This window comes from Phaenicophaeus curvirostris, chromosome 1 (genome assembly GCF_032191515.1).
Source record: "Phaenicophaeus curvirostris isolate KB17595 chromosome 1, BPBGC_Pcur_1.0, whole genome shotgun sequence".
In the NCBI taxonomy this organism is placed as follows: domain Eukaryota; kingdom Metazoa; phylum Chordata; class Aves; order Cuculiformes; family Cuculidae; genus Phaenicophaeus; species Phaenicophaeus curvirostris.
Genome location: NC_091392.1, coordinates 37,699,915 through 37,727,664, shown reverse-complemented (window position 1 = coordinate 37,727,664; position 27,750 = coordinate 37,699,915). Strand labels below are relative to the sequence as shown.

The 27,750-nt window shown below is 35.2% G+C and overlaps 1 protein-coding gene across 3 annotated transcripts in view; it reads left to right on the top strand.

The window, feature by feature from the left end:
• APAF1 (apoptotic peptidase activating factor 1) overlaps positions 1-23,825 on the top strand; it is a 31,484-nt gene extending 7,659 nt beyond the window's left edge. The window contains exons 8-27 of one of the 3 annotated variants that reach the window (XM_069853026.1): positions 299-537; positions 1,024-1,191; positions 2,023-2,154; positions 4,012-4,125; positions 4,667-4,845; positions 5,734-5,860; positions 7,927-8,052; positions 8,678-8,809; positions 10,710-10,835; positions 11,698-11,859; positions 12,163-12,291; positions 13,046-13,171; positions 14,005-14,124; positions 15,069-15,194; positions 15,549-15,674; positions 17,491-17,610; positions 17,946-18,071; positions 18,945-19,070; positions 19,493-19,639; positions 22,187-23,825. In XM_069853026.1, the coding sequence (XP_069709127.1) occupies positions 299-537; positions 1,024-1,191; positions 2,023-2,154; positions 4,012-4,125; positions 4,667-4,845; positions 5,734-5,860; positions 7,927-8,052; positions 8,678-8,809; positions 10,710-10,835; positions 11,698-11,859; positions 12,163-12,291; positions 13,046-13,171; positions 14,005-14,124; positions 15,069-15,194; positions 15,549-15,674; positions 17,491-17,610; positions 17,946-18,071; positions 18,945-19,070; positions 19,493-19,639; positions 22,187-22,330 (2,795 nt within the window). In that variant the 3' untranslated portion in view covers positions 22,331-23,825. Of the gene's footprint in view, positions 1-298; positions 538-1,023; positions 1,192-2,022; positions 2,155-4,011; positions 4,141-4,666; positions 4,846-5,733; positions 5,861-6,466; positions 6,559-7,926; positions 8,053-8,677; positions 8,810-10,709; positions 10,836-11,697; positions 11,860-12,162; positions 12,292-13,045; positions 13,172-14,004; positions 14,125-15,068; positions 15,195-15,548; positions 15,675-17,490; positions 17,611-17,945; positions 18,072-18,944; positions 19,071-19,492; positions 19,640-22,186 lie in introns of those variants that run through there. The other 2 variants (XM_069853033.1, XM_069853039.1) reach the window with 2 other exon arrangements.
• The last annotated feature ends 3,925 nt before the right edge of the window (positions 23,826-27,750 follow it).

Sequence of the window (27,750 nt, the reverse complement as noted above, 5' to 3'; positions counted from 1 at the left end):
AGAGGAGGGAACTGTAGGAACACTGTAGGCCTTAAGTAAAACACAAGTGTTTATTAGGTTCTAGAAGTGTCTCGTGTTGGTTTTTGAGTAGTTTTCTTCAGCGTATCTTCCTCCTGCCTCCCTGTTACACCTTAATTTGTTGACTTTGCAGATGTCTAAATGGGTGACATGTTGTGTTTATCTGTTCTCCACACCTCAAGAATTTAATCAATGAATTGGGAAAATTATGTCATTTGTTTAACCACTTGACTAAACTATTGGATTGTGATTCTTGAAAAACTTTAATCTTTTCCTTCAGGTTCTCCTCTTGTGATATCCTTGATAGGCGCATTGTTACGAGACTTCCCTAATCGCTGGGAATACTATCTCAGACAGTTGCAAAATAAGCAGTTTAAAAGAATAAGAAAATCTTCTTCTTATGATTATGAAGCCCTTGATGAAGCAATGTCTATAAGTGTTGAGCAACTGAATGACAATTATAAAGACTACTATAAAGACCTTTCTGTCCTCCCAAAAGATGTTAGAGTACCTACTAAGGTAATAAAAGCAATGCAGAAATCTCATAATTTTTAGTGACATACAAACAATAATTTTAAAGAATTAATATAATTTATAATTGTTTCGTATAAATTATGTTGCATATAACAATAATAATTGCTAGGTTGAGTGGGTTTGGTCCATTATTGTATTGTGATTTTTATTATCAGTAGTGAGAATAAACAATTGTAACTAAATAAATGTATTCATAATGTAAGTTTAATGTGCATTCCATATATAGCTCTTTAAATAGATTGCAGTTGAGCTCTCAGAAGGCTTAAAAACTGTCATTTAAAATTTGTCTCCTTTAAGAAAAAGACAGTATCACCATAAATCAGCACAAATAGACAGGATGAATTTGTAATATTTCTATATTTGTTAGCATGTGATTTGTTCTCTGTTATGAGAGATAGCCTTTTACGAAATTCGTACGAGTCATACTACCCTTTAGTTCTGATTATTTTCTGTCTTAATTTGCTTCTTTAGGTTCTCTGTATTCTTTGGGATATGGAAACTGAAGAAGTTGAGGATATACTACAGGAATTTGTTAACAAATCACTGTTGTTCTGTGATCGTAATGGGAAGTCATTTCATTATTATTTACATGATCTCCAGCTTGACTTTCTTACAGAGAAGAATCGCAACCAGCTTCAGGTATGGTATTAACTGATAAACTGACTTTTAACTTTACTCTCCGAAGCTGGGCATTTTTCAGAAAATATTCCTTTATTAAATGATATTGAGCGTAACTTCATAGAGTAGGTCCACAATGAAATTAAACTTAATGGTGACTAATTAAAAATGTCTATTTTCAACTTGAAATTGTGGAGTGATTTCATGATGATTCCATTTGGAGCTAAGAAACTAAACAGAGAGAATACTCTCTATCCATCATTTTTCTGTCAAAGACTTCTCTATCAGGAAATGGAATGTTCCACTGGTAATTCCAAAAGCGACAAGACCCTATCACAATTGAAAGTGTCTGCATTAAAGAAGAAATGTGCTTTTTATTCCTTTTTTTTTTCAAGTTAAGGCAATACTTGCAGGGAGAGTACCTTGCAGTTGTGCCCAATAAATTTATCAGTTCTGAAGGGCAGAGCAGAAAAGTGTTAAAAAATTGCCTTGCTTTAGATCTACACACGTAAGGGTCTTTTTTTTGTTGGCTACCCACATTGAACTTGGAGAGTGATTAAACAGCAGTTCTCAACCTAAGAAGGAAGGTTAACAGCTTGCTTTTCTGTCTTTTTTTAAAATCCAAAGCGTATTTCTGGAGAATTTTTAAGCAACGAATTAAGTTAAGTGTACAGTTTTGGGAGGTAAGCTTTTCCTATTTAATTTATGTATTATGATTGAGAAATAGTAATAGTATTCCTCAATACTACATACAGTATAATATTAATAATAGAATTATAAGTCCTCAATACTGAAACCAGTACATACTTTGATATAGTACTAATGGAAAGTGTGTTTTGATTCACATTGCAGGAGCTACATAAAAATATAGTAAATCAGTACAAGAAGTATTACAAACTTAATACACCTGTTCCCTCTCAAGAGGATTGCATGTACTGGTATAACTTTATAGCATATCACATGGCTGGTGCCAACATGCAGAAGGTGAGTTCTGACTAGTGTCTTCAATTTCCCTTCTTGGTCCACACTTACCCCTGCCTTTCCCCCAGGCTTTTTTTCACTTGAACCTCTCTTCTGCCAGGCTTTTATGCAGATAGGGAAGCACTCAACTTAGAGTCCTTTAGGAACTCCATGGATAATCACTGTCTGTTATGAGGAGTACTTTATTTCTACCCTTTGTGTCTTGTCTTCTCAACCAGTTCTCGAGAAGATTTCTTATTTTGTATCATAATAGCTTGTGGTTTTCTTTTCCTTTTGAACTGGATTTGATAAGAAATCTTCTCTAAACATTTTTTGAAAACCCAGGCTTGCTTTCTTGTATGACAGTACAAGTAAATTGATTTCCTCAGAGAATTAGATTGGATTAGTTAGTTTTTTCTACAGAAGCCTAGTTAGTTTTTTTCTTATGTCATACTGATTTGTTTGTTAAAGTTCATTCTCAGTATTACTAGATTTCAATAGCTATAAAAGATACAGTAGGAGTTAGAGGGACAAAATTCTTGTTCCCAGGATCACCTTGGTGCTTTTAAAAAATTGCTGTCATTTTTGCCATCTCCTCTTTTATAGGCACTGAGTTAGTATGAGACGCAAATCATGCAGCAAGATTAATACTTCAGTAGTTTCACTTGAATGTTTTTAGCATTCTGGCCTTGAATAGCATTTGGTCCTGATTGCTGACTGCTTTATTTCACATGTACTCAAACCTTCTCATGTGAACCTCTTTTGAGATAGTTCATCTGACTCGTTATATAAAATACACTTTGTGTACTTATATTTGTATACCACATTAATTATGAATGTTCCTGTAGTTTTTCTAATCATGCTTATATCATTATTCCAATCTCTTTAATTTCAGTGTATTGGGAAAATTATTTTATTATTAGACTTTCTACATTTTGTAGAATTGGCTTCTCAGTTCTTTAGATCTGGATGCAGGAGTTGAATACACCATTAGCAAGTTTGCCAGTGGTAGGCTAAGGACCACGGGTTTGTCTGCTTTGGAGAAAAAGAGGCTGAGGGGTGACCTCATTGCTATCTTTACAGCTTCCAGAGGAAGGGAAGTGGAGAGGGAGGTGCTGATCTCTTCTCCCTGATACCCAGAATAGGATGCATGAGCATGGTGCAAAACTGCACCAGAGGAGATTTAGACTGGACATTAGAAAGCATTTCTTTACCAAGAGGGTGGTCAAACACTAGAACAGGCTTCCTAGAGAGCTGGCCGATGCCCCAAGCCTGTCAGTGCTTACAAGGCAAAGTCCAAATGCCTCAATGACATGCTTCAACTTGCTCAGCCCTGACCTGGACAGGCAGTTGGACCAAATGATCATTGTAGGTCCCTTCAAACTGAGATATTCTATTCTAATAATTCTGTTTGCTATTTCTGATTGCCTTTTAAGTAGCTTTCTAATTTTTTATTTAAATAAAATTGTAACATTTTTCTGTTTTCATTCAAATTCAGCATTTGCTAGGAACTAAACCAGATCACTATTATCAGAGTGATCTTTGCTAGTCTGGAGTAGAAGAAGCTTCTTCAGAGTCTTATCCTAAACCAGGTCTTATGTGCTACAGAAGTCAAGACTTGCTTAACACCCTGATCCCTTCTCTGACTAGCTGTATCAAAGAACAGTGTTTGCATTAAAATAACAAGCTAAGTCTTCTATACCCAGAATTTTCATACCTGATCAAGTGAGATGTAGGAAACAGGAAATTGCTTAAGTTTTTGACTATAGACAATTGTACTGAAGCATATTAAATACCTAATGTATTTCCTGTGCTTTTCTTTTTCCCCTCAATTACATTCTGTTGTGGAACTCATGCTCTGAACTTAAATTTCTGTTGTAGGAACTCCGTGATCTTATGTTTTCTCTAGATTGGATTAGAGCTAAAACAGAATTGGTAGGGCCTGCTCATCTGATTCATGAATATGTAGAATATAGTACAATCCTGGATCAAAAGGTATGGTACTAAAAGGTAAATGATCAGTCTGTTCCAAATATATTTTTCTGTGTTGGATGTATACATATATGGGAGATACATAGAAAGCTTATACAGAAAAGTAAAAATGGTACTAAGTTAAACTTTACTTGGAGAAGAGAAAAATGAAGATAACTTAGCTTTCAGTTTTAGTTTTATTTGTAACTTCAGTGTGTGCCCAAGTGATTAACCGTGGAAATCAATAACTAAGGTGAACAACAGTACTCTGCATTTGAGGAAGTGTGGGATTTTGCTGGATGCTTGGAATAGTCTTTCTGATATTTCACATTGGCAACAGTCATTTACTCAATAACTAGTCAATGTCCTTTGTTTGAAAAAATAAGGATAATATGCTTTCTTGAATAGGATAATAAAATATTTCAGTCTATCATATGTACTTGCAGTAGAATTAAATAGAATAGAACTAAGTGCTTCTGTGAGTAAATTACCAGTACAGAAAATATAAAAAGCAAAAGTCACGTCAACTTTCTATGTTATTAAAAATTATCTGCTCTTTACATAGGATAGCACAGTACGTGAAAACTTCCAGGAATTTCTGTCTTTAAATGGGCACCTTCTTGGACGGCAACCATTTCCTGACATTATACAGCTGGGTCTTTGCCAGCCAGAGACATCAGAGGTTTATCAACAAGCCAAGCTACATGCTCAAAGAGAAACAGGAGCATTTTATTTGGAATGGATGTAAGTAGCTGCGGTCCATATGTTGATACACCAATCCCTTGATCCAAGAAAATAATTTAATGTATTACTAAACACAGTGTATGGCTAATATAAAACCATGGTGTTCTGGGCAAAGAACGTGAAATAATTTGCAAGAACTGTGGGAGGAGGGGAACTCTGGATATATAAGGCCAGCCACAAATTAGTAATAATTAAGCAGAAATAAATAGGGGGATATATTTACTACTCTACTCAATGATTGTTCCTTTTAAGTAACTATACAAAGATGAAAATAAGGTACGTTGAAACTTCCCTAAACGCTTTTTTTTTTTTTTTTTTTTTTTAAAGTGAGAGTTGTAGGGCTAGTATTGAGTATGTTTCTGTATGGTTTTAGGTTTTCCAGTAAAATGTGAACTCTAAAAAAGTATAGAGCATTTGTGCTAATTTGCAAAGTTTCTGAAAGTTTGTGGAATGGCAAATGAAAAAAGGCTTTGCAGTCTCTACCCAATCTTGAAATGTTTCCTATTTAAATATTTTTTTGCTGTTTTCATATTTTTGGAAGTTGTTTCAGAAAAAAGTATACCTATCTAAACATTTTCCCAGCGTATTGCAGTAGTCATCTGACCATGTAACTGTCTGTGTTGCATTCTTCTATTTGATGTTCTGGTAGCTGCGGTATGTGGTGGGTACAGAAAATGTCAGACAGTTAACTATTGTAACTATTGGAGGGCAATAAAAACTTCAGCGTAAAGGCTGAGAGGTAAGGTATAGTGGGTGGGTTAGTTGGTTTGTTGTAAAGCTTGTTGCTCAAGGAGTGTGAAAAACTGTTATGTTTTTATGGAGGATTTTGAATAGTAAAAAGGCACTAGGAAATCCTACTCATAAGAAATCGATTGTCTTACCCTGTAGAAATAAAAAATCCTTGAAAAACCTCTACCGTCTGGTGGTTCGTCCACATAGAGATGCAGTTTACCATGCCTGCTTTTCTAAGGACAGACAAAGGATAGCATCATGTGGAGCTGATAAAACACTTCAGGTAGGATACCCACGCGTGAATGTGAAGAGATTCTGTGTACCATTCTGGTAACATTTGTTAACAGTCCTGTTACTTTTCCTTTGCTCTTAGGTGAAGATACTAGGGATCTAGACTGTATCAGAGGCAGATGACCTAAAAGAAAGTATTATTACATAAGCATCAAGTTGCATGTTTTGAATAGGAAGCCTTGTATTCTAGTTTGAAAGCTAAACTGTGTGATTTCAGGGTTTATACCTTCACAAGTGTAATCCGTAAATGTGAGCTACCTTTTAATGAAATGTAAAAGCTCACAGCTTGAGTAATGCACCCCAGCTTGTTTCATATTTGCTTGCAAAAATGTTACTTGCAGTCACAGTAACCTTCTACAGAACTGAGAGACAGTAAAGCATTTTAGTTACACATTTACTCTTTCTATGGGATGGTAATGGGCATTATGCTACTGTAGTGCTTAATTAGTAAATTGTCTTATGCAAAACAGAGAAATCTGGGGAGAAAACCAAACCCCTGAAATTGAAGACAGTATTAGATTGGAAAAGGGCCCAAAGTGTTTAGGAAGTGGGTTAGGGGAGTCAGAGGGGAAAGTGACTAATACAAATTTGCCAGCAGTTTGCCTGGAGGGGAGCCAGCCAGCTCTCGAGAAAACTAGCAATCAGCCAGCCAGTAACCTGGTAAAGTATCTGTATTCCAGACAGCCAAAGGTAAGGGAAAAGAACAACTGTTCTGCGAACCTTTGGTATTGTTTTGGATGCTTGATAAGTTGAGTACTAAAGTAATAATATTAGCGGTGCTTAATTGCTGTTCATTTGGCTAATTAATGTGGTGTTATTGTGGTTTTATTTATTTTATTTGCTGGCTTCTACAGCGTTATGATCATGGCATCCACTTAAGGAGATGCCTGATGGATGTACTCATTTTATGCAGTGCTAGTTACTGTGCTGGGCTTCTGTACTTACTGGCCTCATTATTAAGACTGCAGATTACTTATTTTTCTCTGCATTTTTCTCTGCATTTTCAACCAAAAAAGTAAAACCTGTGGATTGCATTTGCATTTAAACTAACCTTTTATTGAAGAAGTAATAGGAAAATCAGTGAGAATCCTTTTTTAATTGTTTAACTTTGAACTTATTCATGTTTCTTCCAAAATTGGTCTAAGCTTTTTCAGTTTTCAAGGCTACTTCTACTGTTTCTGTAAAATAAAGAAAACAATTATTCTAGATTAAGAGCAGAAATTCTGCAGAATTTACTGAAACTGTAGATTTCCTGTTACTTCAGTATTTGTGTTCTTATTTGAACAAATACAAACCATTTCATTGTCATTGATATTCCCATTCTGTGAAAAAGTAAAAGAAAAAACAGGGACTTAACAATTGTTATATCCCGAATGGTGCTGTAAATTACACCTTGCGATTTATTTTATAATTAAGAACATGTAACTTAAGGAGAAAAGTGAGATCGGTTTGGTTCCATCCCGTCCACTCCGAGATTGTAAAGTTAAATCCCAGAATTTGGGGAAATTGTTTAAGACATGACGCTTTTCCCCAGTTGTGTTTTTATTGCCCATGATCAGCTCAAGACTGAGAATTGTGCTGTCTTGTATGACCTTTCACTACTTCTTTCTTCTAACTTGCCCCTCAAATCATTGTTTGCTGCTGAAATTCTTATTTTCCACAGAATAATATTATATATTTATAAAAACCTGGACTTGGTAGTTTTAAGAATAGTTTAGATTTTGTAAATAGTTTTGTGCAGTTACTATTAGAAAGTACGGAGAAAGGACATGGATTTAGACTTAAAGGGTGAAGAAGTCATTAACACATATTGCATAGAGAAATCTTTTAAAAATCAGTTTTCACTATTTCTCTCCCTAACAATTTCTATCATCCTTACAAAATTGAAGCTCAGATAAAATATTTTTTTAATTATTGTGTTAATTTCCCTGAAATTATAAATGCTTTCAAAACCAAACCAATTTTATGAAGGGCTTATATAGAGCTGTTCGAGATAAAACAAACTTCTGTTTTAAAGTTGTATGTGAGTAATAAGATTTTATTGTTCATGTGTTTTAGGTGTTTAAAGCAGAAAGTGGAGAGAGACTCCTGGAGATAAGTGCCCATGATGATGAAATACTGTGTTGCGCTTTCTCTGCAGATGGTGAATTTGTAGCAACTTGTTCAGCTGATAAAAAAGTGAAGGTAAGGAAATGGAGAACAGACAGTTTTGTTGGTTTTTTTTTTTTTAAATTAATAATTCTAATTTCAGTTTTAACCAATTCAAGCAGATTCTTAAGACTAAAGGCATTTTTAAGCATCTTAAATCTTATGGGGATAATTAACTACTTAACAAACAGAAACCCGCCACTTGTTACATAACTTAAAGGATGCTTGACGTTAACTTCGTATTTACCGAATTACCCCTTATTTTATTTGTATTACTAGATTCTTCTTTTTAAGTAGAACATAATGTTTGAGCCCAGTCCTATCCATAGCGCGAGATGAACATATACCTAATACATGTTTCGTGGTTTCTTTGTTATTTGAGAATTATTTGGAATTTTTTATTCCTTGATATTATAGCAAAACCTTGCTGAAATTCTAGCATTTGTCAGCTTCTAATCTGACTTATGACCTTTCCCCTCATAACTTCTTGTTTCTAAATGTAAATATATATGCTTTCCCTTTATCTTGAAAACATTTCTAGGTGTTATTAAGAATGCTTTAGGGTTTTATCTGTATTTCAGCATAGTTTACAGTTTGGTTTTTTTTTTATATGAAGTACTGTAATATACTTAAGTCTTTTTCATCCTTCAATTCTGTCTAGATCTGGAATTCAAGAACAGGCCAGTGTAGGTGTGTATATGAAGAACACACAGAGCAGGTCAATTGCTGCCAGTTCAATAACAGAAGTGGTCAGTATCTTTTAGCCACCTGCTCAAATGACACTTTCATCAAAGTAAGTAGAAAAGGTTGAAATTATTCTCAAGTTGCTTATCTTAACAGGGTAACTAGTCATATCTAAATATATTTAAACACTGTAAATTAAGCTTTTTTAATGAGCCTGGTAGAAGAGAGATGGCAACGGATTAAGAGTACAGACTATAGCTTTGCAGTTGTATTTTAACAAGGCAGAAGGAATGTTTATGCTCAGCAAAGAAGAATGATAAAGTCCCCTAGTGGTAGGGCATGAAGGTGAGGGCTTTGATAAGGCTCTTAGAAGGTGGGATAGGAATGCGAGAATGTGGGAGTGAAATACATGATTAAAAACAGCATAAGAAAAAAGGATTGGGGACATTAATAATGTAAAAAAACTGGATGCTGAAAGATTGAAAAAGAATAAAAGCTTTCTAGAAGTGTAGCAGGTACATTTTTTGATTAAATTGATTAGGCATACTAAAGAAATGAAGGTAAAAGCCAACAAAATAACAGTAATCAAAATAAGAGGCTTGTCAGGTTAACCAGTTGGCGCCGTTCAGATTAGGAGGCATAGAAAGATCAGAAACTGGGCAACTGAAGTCTGCATCTAAGGGAAGGGGGAAAACAGAATAATCAAGTAAGACCTACGCTGTGACAAATAAGAGTGCAATTTCACAGTACAGCTAAGAAAATCATATAATTAACTGGCACTGAAGATGATGGTCCTACTACTACTGCCCTGCGTGTATATTCTTGCCTCTGTTGCAGGGAGTGTGTTGATCTTATTTTGCAGGTATGACTCCAGGGGTCAGCTTGGCAAAAAACTTTGTTGAGTAGGATTGGTTTTCTGCTCATTTAGTTCCCTGTAGTGACGTCATTGCTCAGTTGCAGTGCAAGAGAACTGTTGGGGTTAGACAGTAAAGAGTGACATTGTTAGTTGGGTTAACAGCTGTGTCCTCCAGCTGTAGCTGGGAATGTGTGAGGTGTTTTAATTGTAATCTGAACTCTCATCGGAAGAGTTCTTGCAATAGCTTGTATTTGTGTAAACTGGAGATAAAATACGGTTATGTTCTGATGTCAGAGTGGAAAGAGGAGGCTTTCATGCTGACCTCCTGAATGTCTCAGGAGATGCATTTGCTGTCTGAGACTGACATCTTGGAAGATTTAGAAGGGACTTGTTTAAAATGACAATTTTTATACTGTAAATCTAGTTAAGATTTTAGACAGTGTTTGACATCTCATGAGTAATGAGCTGAACTGAAGAATGCACAATAATCAGAAGCACCTGATTTTTTCCGAAGAGCACCATCTAAGTGGCTCGTTTTAAGCTCTCACTTGAACACTCAAGTGTATGATTGTTTTTTATATATAGGAGAAAGGGAAGATATTTAGAAACAAAAAAAAAATAAAAAAGGAAACATAGGTTATAGGCTTGGAAAATGGTGTGTGTGAGGAAGTGGAGAGGAAGATCCCTAAAGAAAAAAACCATGAAATATTCTTTTGACTTTGTTCGTATGGACATGGCAAGGATGATATTCAGACTGCTCAAGACTAGCATGAGGGATTTAATTTTTGTTATGTGCAAGGTACATAATTCTGAGGTTCAAAGTTGAAAAGGAAAGAGGCAAGAGGAAGTGTCTTCCTCAATCTGAGGAAACTTTCAGTAGCTTTGTGGTGTTCAAGGGCCTTGTTTGCACTGTACAGAAAGTTTGAGTAGTTCTGTGTAATTCTTATGTTAATAGTTTTCCTGCAGACTAGCAGATGGAGGTAAATGTGAGTTAGATCAGGGCATAGCATCAAGTCTGTGAGTGTGTGGGTAAAACTAAGAAAAAATACTTGAGGTTTTGGTTGCCAGTGAATAATTTTGAGTAGAACATGAACAATCCATCTTTGAATAATTCATTAATATAATTATATTTATATATTTATTTCTTATGCAGCTTTGGGATTTGAACAAAAAGTATTGTAGAAACACGATGATGGGTCATGTAAATTCTGTCAATCACTGTAGATTTTCACCAAATGATGAGTATGTTGCTAGCTGCTCAACAGATGGAACAGTAAAGGTATGTGGTACACACTGTACTTTTAATCAAGTGTTTTTTTGTTGTTATTTTTTTTTCTCTTTAGTAAAATATATACAAGAAAGATTGTAAGTAATTAAAATTCTGTTGTCTCTGAAGATGAACGTAAGTAGACACAAAAATTAAAAGCAATTTCTATGTGCTATTTTTCATGTAGGCCCTAGAAGAGAATTGAGAATTTTATGCTTTGTTTTTCCTCAAAATCTAAGTATTCCTTTTATTGCCTTTGATTCTAACAGAACTATGCTATTTCAGAATTTCTTAACACTGTTATCTTTCTGTAGAGTAGCTAAGTCAGGAGAGAAGAGTTGCTGTAGCTGTTGTCATTCAGGAGGAAAATTGTGGTGGAGGGAACAGAAGTGTTCAGTTGATTTTTGGCAGGTGCCTTAATGAATTAGGGTGCAAAGTAAGATGTATAGCAGATTTCTCATGGTGAGTGACCTTTTGGTAAAGTTGCAGAACAGGTATTATTTTTGGTTTTATTCTTTTGTTAAGAGGCAGGTGTGGCTGGAATGATATGAGGAAAAAACTTGGGTAGAGGGTTCTGCTAGAGTCTAATCCTCTTTTTGGTTTTTTGGTTTTTTTTTTTTTCCGCATTTGGAGGGGGTTGTTTGTTTTTATTTTCTTTGGTTTGTTTTCTTTTTTCCTCTGGTCTAAGCTGTCCAGGCTTTTGGATATTCTAGTGCTATTTCTTGACCAGATAAAGTGGCAAATGCTGTTTTGTATGATATCCCCCACCTCCTTTATTCCCTAGAAGTGATTGGGAATTAGCTCTCCACTGTTGTATTCTGTATCCATATCAGTAAAAAGAGGCTTTGTGTATTTTGGTTACTTTTTATTGCAGCTTTGGGAAGCACGCTCAGGAAATGAACTGAAAAATATTGAGGTAAAAGACTTCTTCAGAAATGCTGATGAACAACCAGATGATGTGGAGGTTTTAGTAAAATGTTGTTCTTGGTCCAGAAATGGTGACATGATTCTGGTGGTAGCCAAAAATAAGCTTTTGGTAAGTACTTTGCTTTAATAATTTTCTTGACGTAGTTGAGAATCCTTGAATGGTTTGGATTGGAAGGGACCTTAAAGATCATTAGTTAGAAATTATGATTAAAGATAAAATTCTAGGCTATTAAGATGTTTCAGTTACGTGGTTTCAAGTGTGCGTGAAGTAAAAACGTGGGGGCAACAAACTTATTGACTGAGAGAAATACCTTCCAAATTCAAGAACTGCATGCTGTTGTGCATATAAGCTTCTTGTCTACAGTGAAGTCATACAGTCTGGATGCTAACCATTGTAAATTTGTGTTCACAGCTTTTTGATGTTGAAACGTGTGATTTGTTAACACAAGTCATCGTAAGTCATCACAGTACAATCCAATACTGTGACTTTTGTCCTGGTGATGAGTTAGTAGCAGTTGCTTTGTCTCATTGTTCTGTTGAGGTAAGTGATTGTCTAGAGTATACCGAAAGACTATTCGTAATATAAAATATTCCATTTGTGTTAATAGTTTCTTGTTTGTGGAGGTGAAACAAATGTAGCAATTTTAGCAGGCTTTCCATGCGCTTCATTCTTTTTAATCTCTGTTCGCTTCTGAAATGTAAAATATCAACTGGGAAATTATGTTTTGAAGTTACATGTTCTTTTTTGGACAACAGAAATCACATTTATGTAAACCCACAAAATTTATTTAAGGTTACTGTTGTCACTCTAGGGAGTGTTGCTTAATTGAATAAAATCCAAACCCTCTCTCCTTCTATATGCTGCTACAGAATGTGGCAGCTCCCTAAAAAGAAATGAAATAGCTAGAATAACTTTGAGCCCAGTGTGGCTAGAGCAAGCCTGTTCCAGTATCAACACTGAGGTTGTTTTTTTTGTTGTTTGGTGTGGTTTTTGGTTTTGCAATCTACATGGTCAAGTTAGACTTGTATTTTTTACACTGTGAGTGATTTGTTTGGGGTTTTTTTTCCCCCCTTGTCTTTTAAAATTATGGGAATCAAAGAGGTTGCTGATTGAATGTCCCTTATCAATATAGTAAGCAGGCATAGTTCTTGTAACTTCTGATTTCAGAATGAAAGTGGGAAAATACTAGAAGAATAGAGACTATAAGCATGAAGTACATTGCTTCTTGTTTTGCACTGCTTTCCTCGTAAATGCAATCTAAACCCATTTGAGTCCTTTCTTATTTTTCTTGTAGTTATGGAATATTAAGTCTTTATCAAAAGTAGCATATTGCAGGGGACACATGAGCTGGGTTCACTGTGTGACATTTTCGCCAGATGGATCTCTGTTTCTGACATCATCTGATGACCAAACAATACGTGTAAGGTGACATCTTTCTGTTTTGAAAAATGTGAAATTATTCATTTAAGGAATTGTTTATTATAAAATTATGAATCATACATAATATATATAAATAATATATTTCTATTTAGTTAGTATTTGTATGTGTTTATAGCCAATATAAATTTAAGATTTTTGCTATAAAATTATTTAGATATGTGGTGAAATGAGTTGGCTTTTTTATTTATTTACTGTATATCTAAATTTATTGTATATCTGTATGATTTTTTAAAAGTCTGGTGGCTGTTCATGAGTAATTGTAACCTTCTGTTTTGTTATAGATTTTATTTGAATTGGGAAGGATGAAGTTTTTTGAGGATCTTAGCAGACGTTATATTACCTTAATTGTTAGATACATGTGCATATTAATATTTAGGATATATTTCTGCAATTGTAATGCCTCATTAAAATCTGTGAAAGTAACCTTTTCTTGTACCAAAATAACCTTTCCTTTTGTCCCATGTTAACACTTATATACTTGATATTTTGAAAGCAATTGAAATATAGAAATCTATACTTGATATTGTTATAACTGTCGTCTTTGGATTATAAATTGTGGACTATGACTCTAAAGACAGGGGAATCTAGTAGTCAGCCTAGAAAAATATAGTTCTTTTTCATCTGTTGGTATCACTATAGTAACTGCACAACCTTCCCTAGTAAATAAAAATAGTAGAAGCATAATTTTCACTGATGTAAAAAAATCAGTGTTACTTGCAGGTTTATAAGGCTTTGGTTTACGGGTCCTCTTACTCAGCAAGTTTTATATCCTGTCTTCTAATAAAACTCATCAAATACTGTGCTCTTCAACAGATTTGGGAAACAAAGAAGGTGTGCAAGTCCTCTGATGTTGTGCTGAAAAGTGAACTAGATGTTGTATTTCACAATGGTGAAGTGATGATTTTAGCAATTTATAATCAGAAGGATTTACAGGTAAGCTGTATTTCTCAATGTATTAGTATGTTTTAACGTTATCCGCAAATCTCAGTAGGAAGCAGAGGAAACACGGAAAGAGCTGCTTACTCATGGCTTTCAACCATTGAATCTGTAGCAGGTAACATTAATGATCTTAAGGTATGATGACATTTTTATATCTAGAAACTCTGCCTGCTTTACTAAGCAAAAAGTCTGAGAAGTTTCCACACTGATGTCAAAACTGAAGCTGAATTCAGGGGAACAAAACTCATTTCTCTTCAAAACTGCAGAGGCTATGGTCCTTAAAAGTGGCTTAGCTGTGCACAGCAATATGTCATGTGCAGCACATATATACACAACGCACATATTACATAGTAGTTCTGATGTATTATATAGTTGAAGGAATTATCTCAGCTTGGAAATGAAAGGTGTGAGCCTAGGACTACCTATAGCCTTAGAGCATGAGGTCTTTTAAGTCCTAAAGAAAATATTGATAGTGGATACACTCTTACTATAGTGGACCCTTCCATCAAGTAGTAAGTACACCAATATCAAGAATATATTTTTCCATTCGGTGATAGCAAATGCATGCACATGTTTCTTTTTTTTATCAATTCTCTAATACGTCAAATAAAGTCAGTTGGTAGGCTTTTCTTTGAAGTGAAGGCAATACAGCTCATCCAGATTATATAGTTCTACTTAATTGTAACTGTTTAAAAGTGGAAACACTTTTATATTTGTTGCAGAATGCTGCTTAGGCAAACCAATTGCCTGTTAATCTACAAAATGGGCAATGCCATATTTTTGGACGTGAGGTATTTATTTCAGGTGTATAGCCTAAAGCAACATCTGAATTGGAATGAGCCTTTGTTCTGGAGTGTGAAAGCAGTAAATTCTTATTGCTGGATGTATAGGTAGGTGAATGTTGGAATAGATTAAATATTTAACTTCCTGTCTTGCAGCTTATCAATGGAAATACAGACAGTGTTATTATACAGGCAGCAGCTCAAGAATCCCCCATTTCCTGCTGTTGCTTAAGTGAAGATCTTAAATTTGCAGCTTTTGGACAAGAGAGTGGAACAATAAAGGTATTAAATCCTAAATTTGATTTTAAAAATAGTAGGAAAACACCTGTCCTGGTGCTTTTTCTTTTTAAAGCAATGTAATTTGAATGACTTCATATAATAATATTCTTTAACATAAAACATTAAATTTTTACATTTGTTAAGTGATGCATAAATGACAATAGTTTAAAGGTAGTGCTAATGTAACTCTGAACTTCATTTAGCCAAGGACTAAGCTAAAACTGAGTTTTGATTGTTCCAATTCATTGACTGAGAATGACGTATTTACGATCTCATGTTATTTAAATTAAATGTTCTTTTCTTCCTTTTCCTCAAGTATGTAAAATTAATATAATTATTTCATTCTTACTTGTAAAGGTATTACAGTTGCTGGATGGGAAAGTTCTGAATTCCCAGGAGGCCTACAGGACATCCGTGCAGCATTGTCGATTTACCTCTGATTGTCAAACTCTCATTTCAAGCGCTCATGATTCAGTTATACAGGTTTGGAAGATATTTGAAAAGATCTCATATAGTATAGATAATGTGAACTTGGTAAATGACTACTGTATACTATGTTCATAGAATGATTACAGTTGGAAGAGACCTATAAGATCATAAAGTCATCATTAGCCCAACACCACCAGGCCTACTAAACCATGCGCCATATCTACGCATTCTTTGAACATCTCCAGGGAAGGAGACTCCATTGCTTCCCTGGGCAGCCTTTTCCAATGCTTAACCACTCTCCCAGTAAATAATTTTTTCCTACTATCCATCTGTTGCTCTATCGTGGAGAAAGGGATTGTAGAAACTGTAGCCTCTATTTATATCTTACGTGATAATGAAAATTACACAATTTCTATTTTTAATGCTGTGGATGGTAGAAAGGCACCAACTCTTTTGAGATGGGTGAAAGGAATGTTGATTTTCAGACAGGATAACTAAAACAGTTCTGACTGCACAAGGGAAGTGTTTGGGATGCAACCCCAAACTGGGTATCTGTGGTAGGTCTGTCAGTGGGCTGCTTACGGTGTCTGAAGTAATGAGGTAAAAAGACCTATCTCTGAGTGGGCTGGTGTGTCCACCTGCTCCAGTACAGTGCTGAGTAGAGATACTAGCTAGAAACAGAATGGCTGCACTGGTGTAGTCTCAAGTTAGTAAGCTCTGCCTCTCAGCAAGGTAGACTGGCTCTGGAGAAACTTTCTCACGTGTGTATTATTAGCATTTTAGCTCACTTCAGAGGTGCACTTCTGAAGCGAATGTCCTGGTTGGTTATGCTTGTTGTGCTTTAGTTTGTGCTGCAGAGCAGTTTCAGGCATGCTGACAGGATTCCTAAACTGGAACACATGCTCAAAACAGTCTACACAACCAAACTTGAGCTGGTTTGAAGAAAAGCCTCCGAAACGTGGAGGCGCTTGTCCTCAGCACTATTTTGCTCACCAAACCTCTTCCAACTTCAGTGTTCTACCTATTTGCTGACTTGTGTGATATGCTGCATCCCACTTTGGTGTTTGTTTTGCTCTAGCTCTACTCTGATTTAGTGGGTCTGAGGCTAGATCGAGTGCCATCACTGCCGTCAATTTGGCAGTGCAGACAGCTCAACACTTCATGGGCTGTTGGCGCCTTCTTTCTGGGTTGTTTTTCTTCTGAGTCCTCACTCCCTCTAGTGGACAGTGCGTCAGTGAGGTCACCGGCATTGTCACCTGAACGCCTTTGCTATCTCTTCTTTCCTTGATGCAGAAAACCTATTAATTTGAAGTCGTTGTCATTTAAATTTATGTTCAATAGTTTCTCTGAAATAAAATGACATTCCTTTCGTTTTCAGCGAATAGTTGAATTAAAAATAGAAGTGTCATTTTCTTATAAAAATGCAAAACAAAAGGGCATTTCATTAAAAATAGATTTAAAAAATATAAAAGGAATTTAAGTTAAGTATGAAAAAGACGAGGTCTGCCAGATGATGGAAGTCTATTTGTTGCAATAATCAAAAGCTTAAAATCCCAGACTTCTGGGGTGCCTAAAAAATTATTGATTTACTTTTTTATTTTAAATTACCAGTGGATTTTGAGTATCAGATTCACTTTGAAAATCAAATTATATGTGTATTAAAGGGAACTCTGCTAAATACTATGGCATCCTCAATCTTCAGCAGCTCTACTATGGATATCTTCAATATCTAATCTTTTAGTTAGTTGCCGCATCCATTATAACTGTTTTATTATTCCTGTGACTTAAAAATCAGTCGGGTACCTCATTCTTCATAACTTATGTTTGCCATTGAAGTATTTTTAAAAATATATTCTATCTTTACAATTAGGTGTGGAATTGGCAGTTGAGTGAATGTCTGTTTCTAAGAGGGCACAAGGAAGCAATCAAGGATTTTAGACTTCTGGAAAATTCAAAACTTCTTTCTTGGTCATTTGATGGAACTGTTAAGGTAAATACAAGGCTATGTATTGGCAAACTGTGTAAAATACATTTTACTGCCTCTTCTAACAATTAGTATTTCCTACACTTTGTTGTTGACACACATTTTATTAAATTGATCCTAAAGTATAAACTGAATTTTAAGACACAATTTTTGCATTTTCTGTTTCTAGTAAGATTGACACCCTTGTTTTATTTTAACTATATCAGTAAGTACAGCAAAATATTGGCCATAATGGAACAATGTAGCTGAGTTTTACCTCCTATATATTGTTGTGTAAGGTGCATATTTTAAACGTTTTTGCAGTGTTATGGAAGTAACCTGTTTTTTTGTATATTTGATAGGTTTGGAATATCACTACAGAAAACATGGAAAAAGATTTTGCTTGCCATGGAGGTGCTGTTCTTTCCTGTGCTGTTTCACCTGATGGTACTAAGTTTTCATCTACTTCTGCTGACAAAACTGCAAAGGTTAGTTAATTTCTGTACAAAGATAAAAATTATGCCTTATCTCTCCTATGTGCTGTATTTTTTATTATGAGGTAACTAGTGATTATTTAAGTTATCTTGTTTTATTTCTAGTATTAATTTTACTGTATCTCTTGAGCATGTTTCTAAAGCTATTACTCAATTGTGTCATTCACAGTTGATATTGGATGTAACTTGAGCCTGTCCTGGTGACTTCTGTACAAATAAAATGCATGTTTAATGCACAAGTTTGTGCAGAATGCTTTGTTTAGTTCTCTGCATTGATTTGTTAATAGCCTAACATTCTTAATTTGGTAACCTAAGTTAAGAAAAACTTCTGGAACTTCCAGTGGAAGTGCTGTCCATGGTTTCTGGTGTTCCTGTTCAGGAGCAAAGCGCAAAAAGCAGTCAACTGTTTAATATTATGGAGCTACCCCATTAGATTTTTAGTGTCCCATTAAGTGTTTAAAATATAGCTTCAAGTTGATTGATGAATCTTTTTTTCTGTGAACAGCTTTGAACTTTCTTGTAAATGAATCAGCTTGATTAAAAAGTGTATTCCGAGGAAAAAAATGTACTTGCAGTTGGTTCAGTAATTTGTAGCAAATGCATTCAGGTGAGATTGAGATAATAAAAAGAGAAGCAGACTACATACATTTATAATACATACTGTATTCCCTGGGCAACCTGTGCCAGTGCCTCACCGCTCTCATGGTGAAGAAATTCTTCATTATATCTAGTCTAAATCTGCTCCTCTCTAGTTTATACCCATTGCCCCTTATCCTATCCCTACAAGCCTTTGTGAATACTAATGCCTTTTTAGAAAGAAGTCATGATCTTGAACTTCTCCTTTCCACTCTTCTGCTTTTCATTTAGATATGGAGCTTTGAAAGCTCATCTGTTCTTCATGTGCTGGAAGATCATGAAGCCTGTGTCCGGTGCTGTACCTTCTCTCCTAATGACAAATTATTGGCAACTGGAGATGACAAAGGAGAAATAAGGGTACTGCTTTAACCTTGCTGTTAATTTTGCAGTTCAGTTGATAGTCAATTCACAGTAGAAAAGTTCTTGTAGTTTGTGTTTTGCACGTCTAATTTGTAAGCGTGATGGTGAACATTGGGGAGCTGAAAATGCAGAAGTTTACCACGAGACAGGAGTTTGTAACCACATTGGTAGATTTATGTTCCATGAATGCTGAGGAACTGATTCACACTATTTACTAATAATTCTGCTGTGAACTGCGTGTGATTAAATCTTCCTATATGATACAGTTCTGAGAGGAGAATTCTTCTTTTGGATTATTCTGCCACTTCAAGTTGAATGCGTATTTCTCTAATGTAGAAAAAAATCATTTCAGCTTTTTTTACTAGAGATTTGTTTTCCCTGGTAAGTTGACTTATATATGTAATCTTCTCTCATTTTAGATTTGGAACGTTTTAACAGGTGCATTACTTCACTTCTGCTCCCCAGTTACTCTAGATGAAGGAGAACCAACGCATGGTGGTTGGGTAACAGACCTCGCATTCTCTCCTGACAGTAAAATGCTTGTGTCATCTGGAGGTTATCTTAAAGTAAGCCTTGAAATAATAAAATATCCTAACATACCTAATTAAATGACAATACTTTGATAATTCTAAAAGAAAATGCAGACTAATTCAAAGAAACAAACCTGACACATTTTGCTTAACACAAAACTGCTCCATTTTTATGTCTGTCTAGTGCTTTTAACTTCCTTTCTTCTTAAATCTGAAAGCCCTCTGAAAAGGTCTCTTAAGAATTCAGACTTTGTAAACAAACTCCATATGTTCCATTTTTACTAGTTTCAGAATTTTATTAGCAATATCCTTCATTAACATCTCTAATATAAAAAATCCCAGTAATTTCTGTCTGCCTTAATATCCACTTAATTTCAGCAGCAATTGTGGGTTTTGTAATGAGCAGAAAAATGCTGTATGTCAGTCTTTTTTTTTTTTTTTCTAAAGATTTAAATTTTCTCATAAATAGAGATTCAGAAGGAATTGCAAGTGATAATTTTCTGCCTTGAAAGACATTGTGTAAGTAATCTTTGGAGAGGGCATGTTGAAACTGAGGAGATAAATCTTTTTATCAGTCTTTTATTGGCTCATACATTTTATTTGGCATACGATTTTTTCAGGCTGTGAATTTGTTCTTCATAGTTATAAATTTCTCACAAGCTCGGGTTTTTTTTCCCTCCTGTGGTAGCTAATACCTGTTAGTAGAAGCTGTGTGTGTATATGACATGACAGATTTTGGAGGTCTCATCTCAGAATATTGGAGGTTAGTTGATTGTTGGTTAGTGTTTTGCTGTTGGACATACTACCAGAGTAATTCTTTGAAGTCAGTTAGCATCCATTTAACAAAGACAGTTGAATTTTCTAATTTAGCACTGAAAATGTCTTCTGATGTTCATTTCATATTAAAGAACAAGACCCGCATCCTGTTTTTAGCTTCCTTCCCATTTTCTCGTATGGTTGGTTACGCAGTATGGTGTTTTAATGCTTCTTGGAGTCATAGAATGGTTTAAGATGTTAGGGATTTCTGGAACTCATCCAGCCGCTTGCTGAAAGTAGTTTTCAGAGTTCTGTAAAGTTCCTTAGGGTCTTGCCCAACTAAGTTTTGTCTCCCACCCTGGCAGGGATGCCTCTGGGCCCTGACAGAAGAGTCTGATTATATCAACTGTAACACTCCTTTTGGTAGTTGAAGACAGCAATTAGCCGCCTTTTCTTTAGAAGACAGAGCACAGAATTTGTTCCATAATAATCCCAGACACTGGAGTGAAGATGACTGGCCTGTAATTCTTTTTTGCCCTTTTTGAAAATGGGTGTGGCATTTGCCTTTTCCCAGTCATTGTGACCAGATTCAATCACTGTGTCTTCTCTAAGTGTTGTTTTCTACTTCTCTTTTAAGACCTACACATGGCTGTGTATGGTGTGCATGAAAACATACATGTACCTTTTTTTTGTAGGGACAAACTAGTCAGTGAATTTCTAAAACATTTCAGAAATTTGGACCTCTAAAAACTGTACGGAGTTGGACTGTAGAATTATGTGGAAGATATCTTTAAACAAATGAGTCGTCTTGCTCATAGATGAGGTGCATCCAGCTATGTACTGTTGAAACTGAGTGGTACCCTGTGGCCCAGCTTCATTATCCACCAGTAAAGGTTCAAGAGCTAATTCAGATCTGGATGTTTTTTTTTTTTCCTGGGTTTCCATCAAATAGCAGCTCTTTAGAAAAGGTGTTTTTAATTAGAACGTTATCACTGTGTAGCTGCAAACCTGTATTATGTACACAACTATACTGTTACATATTTAATGAAATGAATAAGCTAAAAACTAGTAATGCCACCTGCTTGTAGATGATCAAAGCTGAAGGCAATCTGTTTCAATGTTTTGCTACTGGAATCAAATGTTGCAAGAACAGAGGGTAGACTTCTTAGCGGCATAATCAAATAACAACTTTGTGCTTTGTGCTGGATTACATTTGGTTCAATTTTACATAGGTCTGCAGTTGCTGAGAAATGTGAAATTTCAGTCTATATGGAGTGAACTGGTGGTCTAAGTCTTCTCTGTATCTTTGTTACTACTGCTTACTCTGTATTCTAAAAAATATGCTAATCTCACTGAAAGAAATCTGTCCTACTAACAACAAAACTGCAGGTGGTTTAATTTGTGTTCGTGATCAAGATCCTCTTGTGAGTCCGCCTAAATTTTAATCCAGCTGTAGTATCGATTATATGGTCTGGTAGTGTGTCACATGAATTCATTCGGCTATATAAAAATACATAATCTTTTAAATTTTGGACATGTTACAGTTTACATCTATTGGTCACGCTTTGTGATGAAGGCAGTACCTGAATTTATTGATCTGTGTGCTTTTCAGAAATCCAACAGCTTCGGTCTTTTTGAAATTTCCCTTAATCTGAAAGTCTTCTAGTAACTGGTCCTAAACATTTTCTGCATAAGATTACTTGTATTTTTATTTTTAACTCACCCTCTTTGGGAAAAGCAGTCAAGTGGGATTGCCTTGCAAAGCCTGTTCATAGAATTTATTCTAACCTTCCTTCAACTAACTGAAAGTTTATTTATTTTTTACAGTGGTGGGATGTAACTACTGGAGAATCCTTACAAACCTTCTACACAAATGGAACGAACCTCAAGTCAATACACGTGTCCCCTAATTTCAAAGTGTATGTGACTGTTGATAATCTTGGTATTCTTTATGTATTACAGAAGTTGTGATTGATGTGCTGAACACTGGAAAGATAATTCATTTTTTGAGCTGGAGACAAAATTCTGCTAATTGTTTGTCTGATGCTCATTAAGCTGTGAATTATATATCGTTGTACTCATGATGTTTTCATGTGTATTTATGTATGTTTTTTTCCAAATGACTTGCATTTAATCTTGTTTTTAATAAGCGTTATTATAATCCTTAAGACTTGATTTGCATCTTAAGTATATTGGTTCCAATTTTGTAAGGAAATTATATTAAGATTTATTCAGATTAGTTATAATTAATAGCAGAGAAGAAATAATACAAATGCAATACTTTGAAATCGTATTTTGTGCTAAGACTGATGGCTAAATGCTCTCTAGCCATGAAAAGAACTGTGTAAGACGCAAAAAAGCCTTTTTTTTTACTGTGATGCAATGATTTTCATTTAGTACAGAATGGAAAAAATCAGGGACGTAATTCATTTGAAAAATGAAACTAGCTATCTTGGTGCTTGACATTCAAAATGAATCAAGTAGCTGTTCAGTTCACAGCAGCAGCGCTTCCCACTTGCTGTAAGAACCTTCATGCTTGAAATCTTATGGAGATAAAAGTGCATTGTAACACATATGAGCTATTATTATTAAAGGGAACATCTTGAGTCTTCTTTTCTCAAGGAAAGATCTGAAAGGATCTTGAAGTGGAAGGATCAATCGAAGTGAAAGAGATTATGCCACGTTTCTAGTCAAAGGATGAATAGAGCTAACCAGCTACACTGAGAATGGAAATGGTTTGAAAGGTATATATTGCAAAATATAAGGAGGTGTGAATTTTAGTTATTTTTCCTTTTGGGATAACATTCAGTTTATATTATGGAGATACTTTATTGTCATCAGCTTTGTTTACATGGGATTCTCTGCACAAGAATCTCTTGCCTGGCAATGTGTGATTTTTCTATTTCATTTTTGGAGTTATTTTGGTTTGGGTTTTTTTGTACAGTGTATTTATAGATTCAATATGAGGTTGAAATTTTAACATTTTGTACTAATTATACTTGACATATCTTTTGTGAATAATTAAATAACAATTTTTCCTAGGTACCTAGTAAGTCTTTTCCTGGTAAATTGCCTCAACTGCTATGAGCAACTGCACAAGCATTAATATCATGGTCTCAATATTTTTGTAGTTGGTTCTAGAATATTCTCTCCATCTAAGAACTTGATCATAAAAAATATAGTAGAAAGTATCTCAGCTGATACAGAATAATGAAATTCTCAGTTTTAAAATTTATGTGTATATCAGAAGATTCCTTATACGTTTTTAGTATTTTCCTGTTTTTGACAATCACCAGTTTTTATCTTTTTTAACTCGACTTCCACCATTTCTAAGGTTCTTTTGAATATGGCTCAGTATAATCAAAGTACTGCTGGCAAAAACGTAAAGAGAGGAAAATAATTTGAAAAAACATGATGTTTTGTATTCTAAATGTGTACAGAATTCAATAAAGATAATCCAGGCAATACTGGCCAAAGTTGTAAATGAATTTGAATTCTTGAGTGGCTGGAGTTTTTTTGTTTTGGTTTGGTTTTACAGGGAAGGAGGGGAGGGGAAGTACTGCCTGCTTTTTTCTTCTATTGTGATTTTTATATTCAATCTAAACATAATGCTACTTTACTAACTACATCAGAAGTACTTTGACAGATAAACAACAGTATTAAGTATGAGGATGGAGGAAAAAGTGAACAAAGGGAAGCTGAAGCCTTATAACACGTCTTGCAATGTTCAGGATGCAGTTGCTTCTACTGTCTGGTTTGCACAGACCTCATTGGTGTCCTCCCTGAAGATTCTAGGAGTAGGAAGCTCCTATGAGCCAACATCAGGCTGCACAGGACAGTGCACAGGACTACGTTGGTCTGAACTTCTGAGACCCAACATCCCTGGAGGACCAGGTTGGATGGGACCTTTACTTTTTGGAGAACAGGAAATGTGCCAGCTACTCAGAACACTTCCAGTGTGATTTTTGTGCTCAATTTCACTTTGCTCTTTCAAGTGAGGAATGGGACACAGCCCTGGCTCTGCCAATGTGCTGTTAAGCTGTTAAACTGAGACGAGGCTTGTTTGTGTCATGACCTCTCCAGAGTAGGCTGAGCTAAAATTTTCAGCTCTTCCAAATGTGCTGTGCAGCGTGCTGCTACCAATGTCTTTGCATGTTAGTGGGTTTTTTGGGGGGGAAGGGTAGGGAGAGGTGGTTTTGGACAAAGGGTGTTGGGTTTTCTTGGGGTTTTGAGGGTTATTTTCCAAATTGGCTTACTGTACACCTTTCTCTTACAGGAGCTTGTAATAAGAAATCTTGCAACTAAATTTAATAGAGGCCTAAGCTGGTCTGTTAGGGTGCATCCCAAAAGCTCCAGTAATTGTAAAAAGGTAAGATTTTTCAGTCTGAATGTGTTATTGACAACTTGAGCACTTCCTGTATCATCTCCTACAGCTACACTTTTGGGACGCAGTACAACTGTGTGTCGTAGTTGGAATGGTAGAACTATTTAGGTGTTTATTATTCAGAAGGATGAGAAAGCAAAAGCATCTTAAGTGTTTCAACAGGCAATTTCTTTGGTCTGACTGTTTACAGAACAAATCAGCTTCCTGTGCTTGTTTCCATTTAACAAACTATATGTTATACTTAGATCAAGTGCTCTGAGAATGGTTAGATTCAAGTCCTTCAGGCTAGAGAGAATTCTTGCTCTGTACTCAGGGGGGATCATTTGAGTACTTACTGGGGATGCCACAATCAGACTTTGTGAGTTTGTGTGGTATTTTTAATTTCTTCCATTTATTTCTTTGGCTTTGTTCAGTTGAATTTTGAAAATCATGATGCTTAAAATGACTCAAAAATGAAGCAAAGACAAATTTACCCAGTCCAACTGTGTAGAAGTACATACAATGTTGTTTAGGTAAAGCTGGTGTTATTTCTAATGCAAATATTTAAAAAATGGTATTTTACATTCCTCACACGTCTAAAGCAATAGGCTCTTTTAATTGTTTTCTACTAATTGTATAGCAGATTTCATTTTTGTTTGTAGCGAATGAGAGCAGGGATTTCCTGTAGTTCTAAAAATCCCATTATTTGTCTGTAATATGTTCCAAAGATAGTAATAACTGGCCCATACTCCTATTTCTTTGCTAGAGTCAATGCTCAGGTTTATATATATGTGTTCAGACTTTGTAGCCTACTGGTTCAAACACTTATTCCAGTGCTGAGAAATCTTAGTCTTGGCATGTCCTGAGAGAAATTTTTTGGTCCCAGAGACACAATGACAGGAGTATTTCTTTCTGCACTTCCCAGTTAGAACCACATAAATTCATCTTTTAATGCTCTGATCAGTATTTGCTACTGTTTAAAAGCTCCTTGGCAGAAGTAGAGCAGGAAACAAAGATTGAGTTAACACTGAAAAATATACTTTTGATTTAACAGCACTGCAATACTGCATGAGATCAATGGCATATTTTTAATGTGAGATTTGAAAATGTTAAGAGTTTTAACAGTTTCTAGTCTCTTGTGGGTTTTTTTGGGTAGGGGTGTTAGGGTTTTTTTAGATTTTATTTATTAGAGGATAGATGAATGAACAGGCATAGGCGTAAGTCAGTGGAAAACTCTTTAAATGCAGATCAAACATTTTGATTTAAAAATTCAATCTGCAGCTGACAATTATGTCTTGATTGTTGCGCACTCAACACCTAGACAGTAATGTAAGATATACTTATGCCAGTTAGTAGCTCCTAAATTTCTCAATGTATTTGCAAGATTTCTTACAATTAGTTGTGGAGTTTATTTATATTCAGTATGGGATAGCAATTAGGCATTTTATATTTCCAACTGTAGAAATGAGAGCGAGGGAAATACGTGGAAGGGGACTTATCAATGTGACTTACCTTTCAGAACTGGGAAATGTGAGGGGGAACAGTTTCAAAGAGTTTGAACGGATTAAGTGTTGGTTAAATTTTACCTCTATTTGAGTGTTTAACAATAGTATGAAGAAATGGTCACCTGAGTGCTTCTGAATTTTCAAAGCATTTAAATGAATATTTGAAATATCTTGCTTGTGTCACACTCTCAATTTCTTAATCTAAAGACCTGTGTTTTTTTCCCCTTCTAAAAATTATAGAGCAAATAGTATTTTTTTTTTTTTTACGGTATCAAGAGTTCAGCTATTAAGTTGATGTTCTGACTAAGCAGCTGGAACACTGAGTTTGAGGTAGATCTTGTGGGTGCACGTTAATTCAAAAATAAGAATGGTAGAGGCCAAACTGAATCTGTGGAAGAATAGTGTGTTTTTTACAGCAAGATTGTGACAGTGAGTACCTGCCAGGGACAGGTACAATTCAATTGAACTGCACATGACCTGGAATTTTCTTCATAGCATATCTTGAGCTTTTGCATTTGGTTAAAAATGCATTAAACACAGTAGGTGGCAATGTGCTATAAGTCTACAAATTTGATTATTTCATCTCCTTTTTATGGAAATATCTTTGTTCAAAGTGTTAAACTTTGGGTTGTGGTAGACGTAGGAAAAAAGTCTGTTCTTCAAAGTTATGGTCAGTTTTTCCTCTTGAACTTCTACTAGTTGGAGTTCTTTACACTTTGGAATTTCTCAAGCTACTTTACCCTTCATTATAGCTCATAATTTGACCTTTAGTTGCTATTGTCAGCCTGATTGCAAATGGGAGTTTCCACTGTTCAGGGTTCTAGTATTGGTTATGTCAGGGAAGATTTGCTGGAACAAAGTTGTGTTTGACTATCCTTCCTTTTATCAAAAAGTAGCTCTGTGGAATGGAAGATTTTCACAGTGTGTGTTAGTGAAAAAAAGAAGGAACTTTAACAAGCTGTTACATAACTGTATTATGCATTATATTACATTTTTTTTTTGCTAAATATGAATCTAGGAAATGATAATCCTATATTTTTTATTTTTAGTTTGCATAAAAATTACATCTCCTGCTTTTCAAAAATTAAGCTACAGTGCTTCCAGCTCATGCAGCTTGTACCTCCATTTTACATTACTTATTTTGTTCCTTACTTGAGTTCTGTCAGGGGTTAGAAGTTATTTTAGGATAAAACCATGTGTCTGTTCATGTGTTTGTTTTGTTAAGCAGGAAGCTATGTGGAAAATGAGACTTCGATCCCAATGAACGCTTTCAGCAGTTAGCAACAAACACAAGAGCTCTTAACACTGAAATATTCTCCGTTATTGCAAAAACAAATTTTGAATGTCAACAATGGAATTGTGAAGCATGAAAAATAATGAGAGGTTTTGAGCTTGAGTACCTTCTGTTTTGAAATTTGTGTTTATGCAATATTTGAGTTCTATCGAAGTGGTTTCCCCTGTTGAAATGAAAGCACTGAGAGATTTTGTGCTGTTTCTAAGGTGACTGTCCATTCATGGCTGAC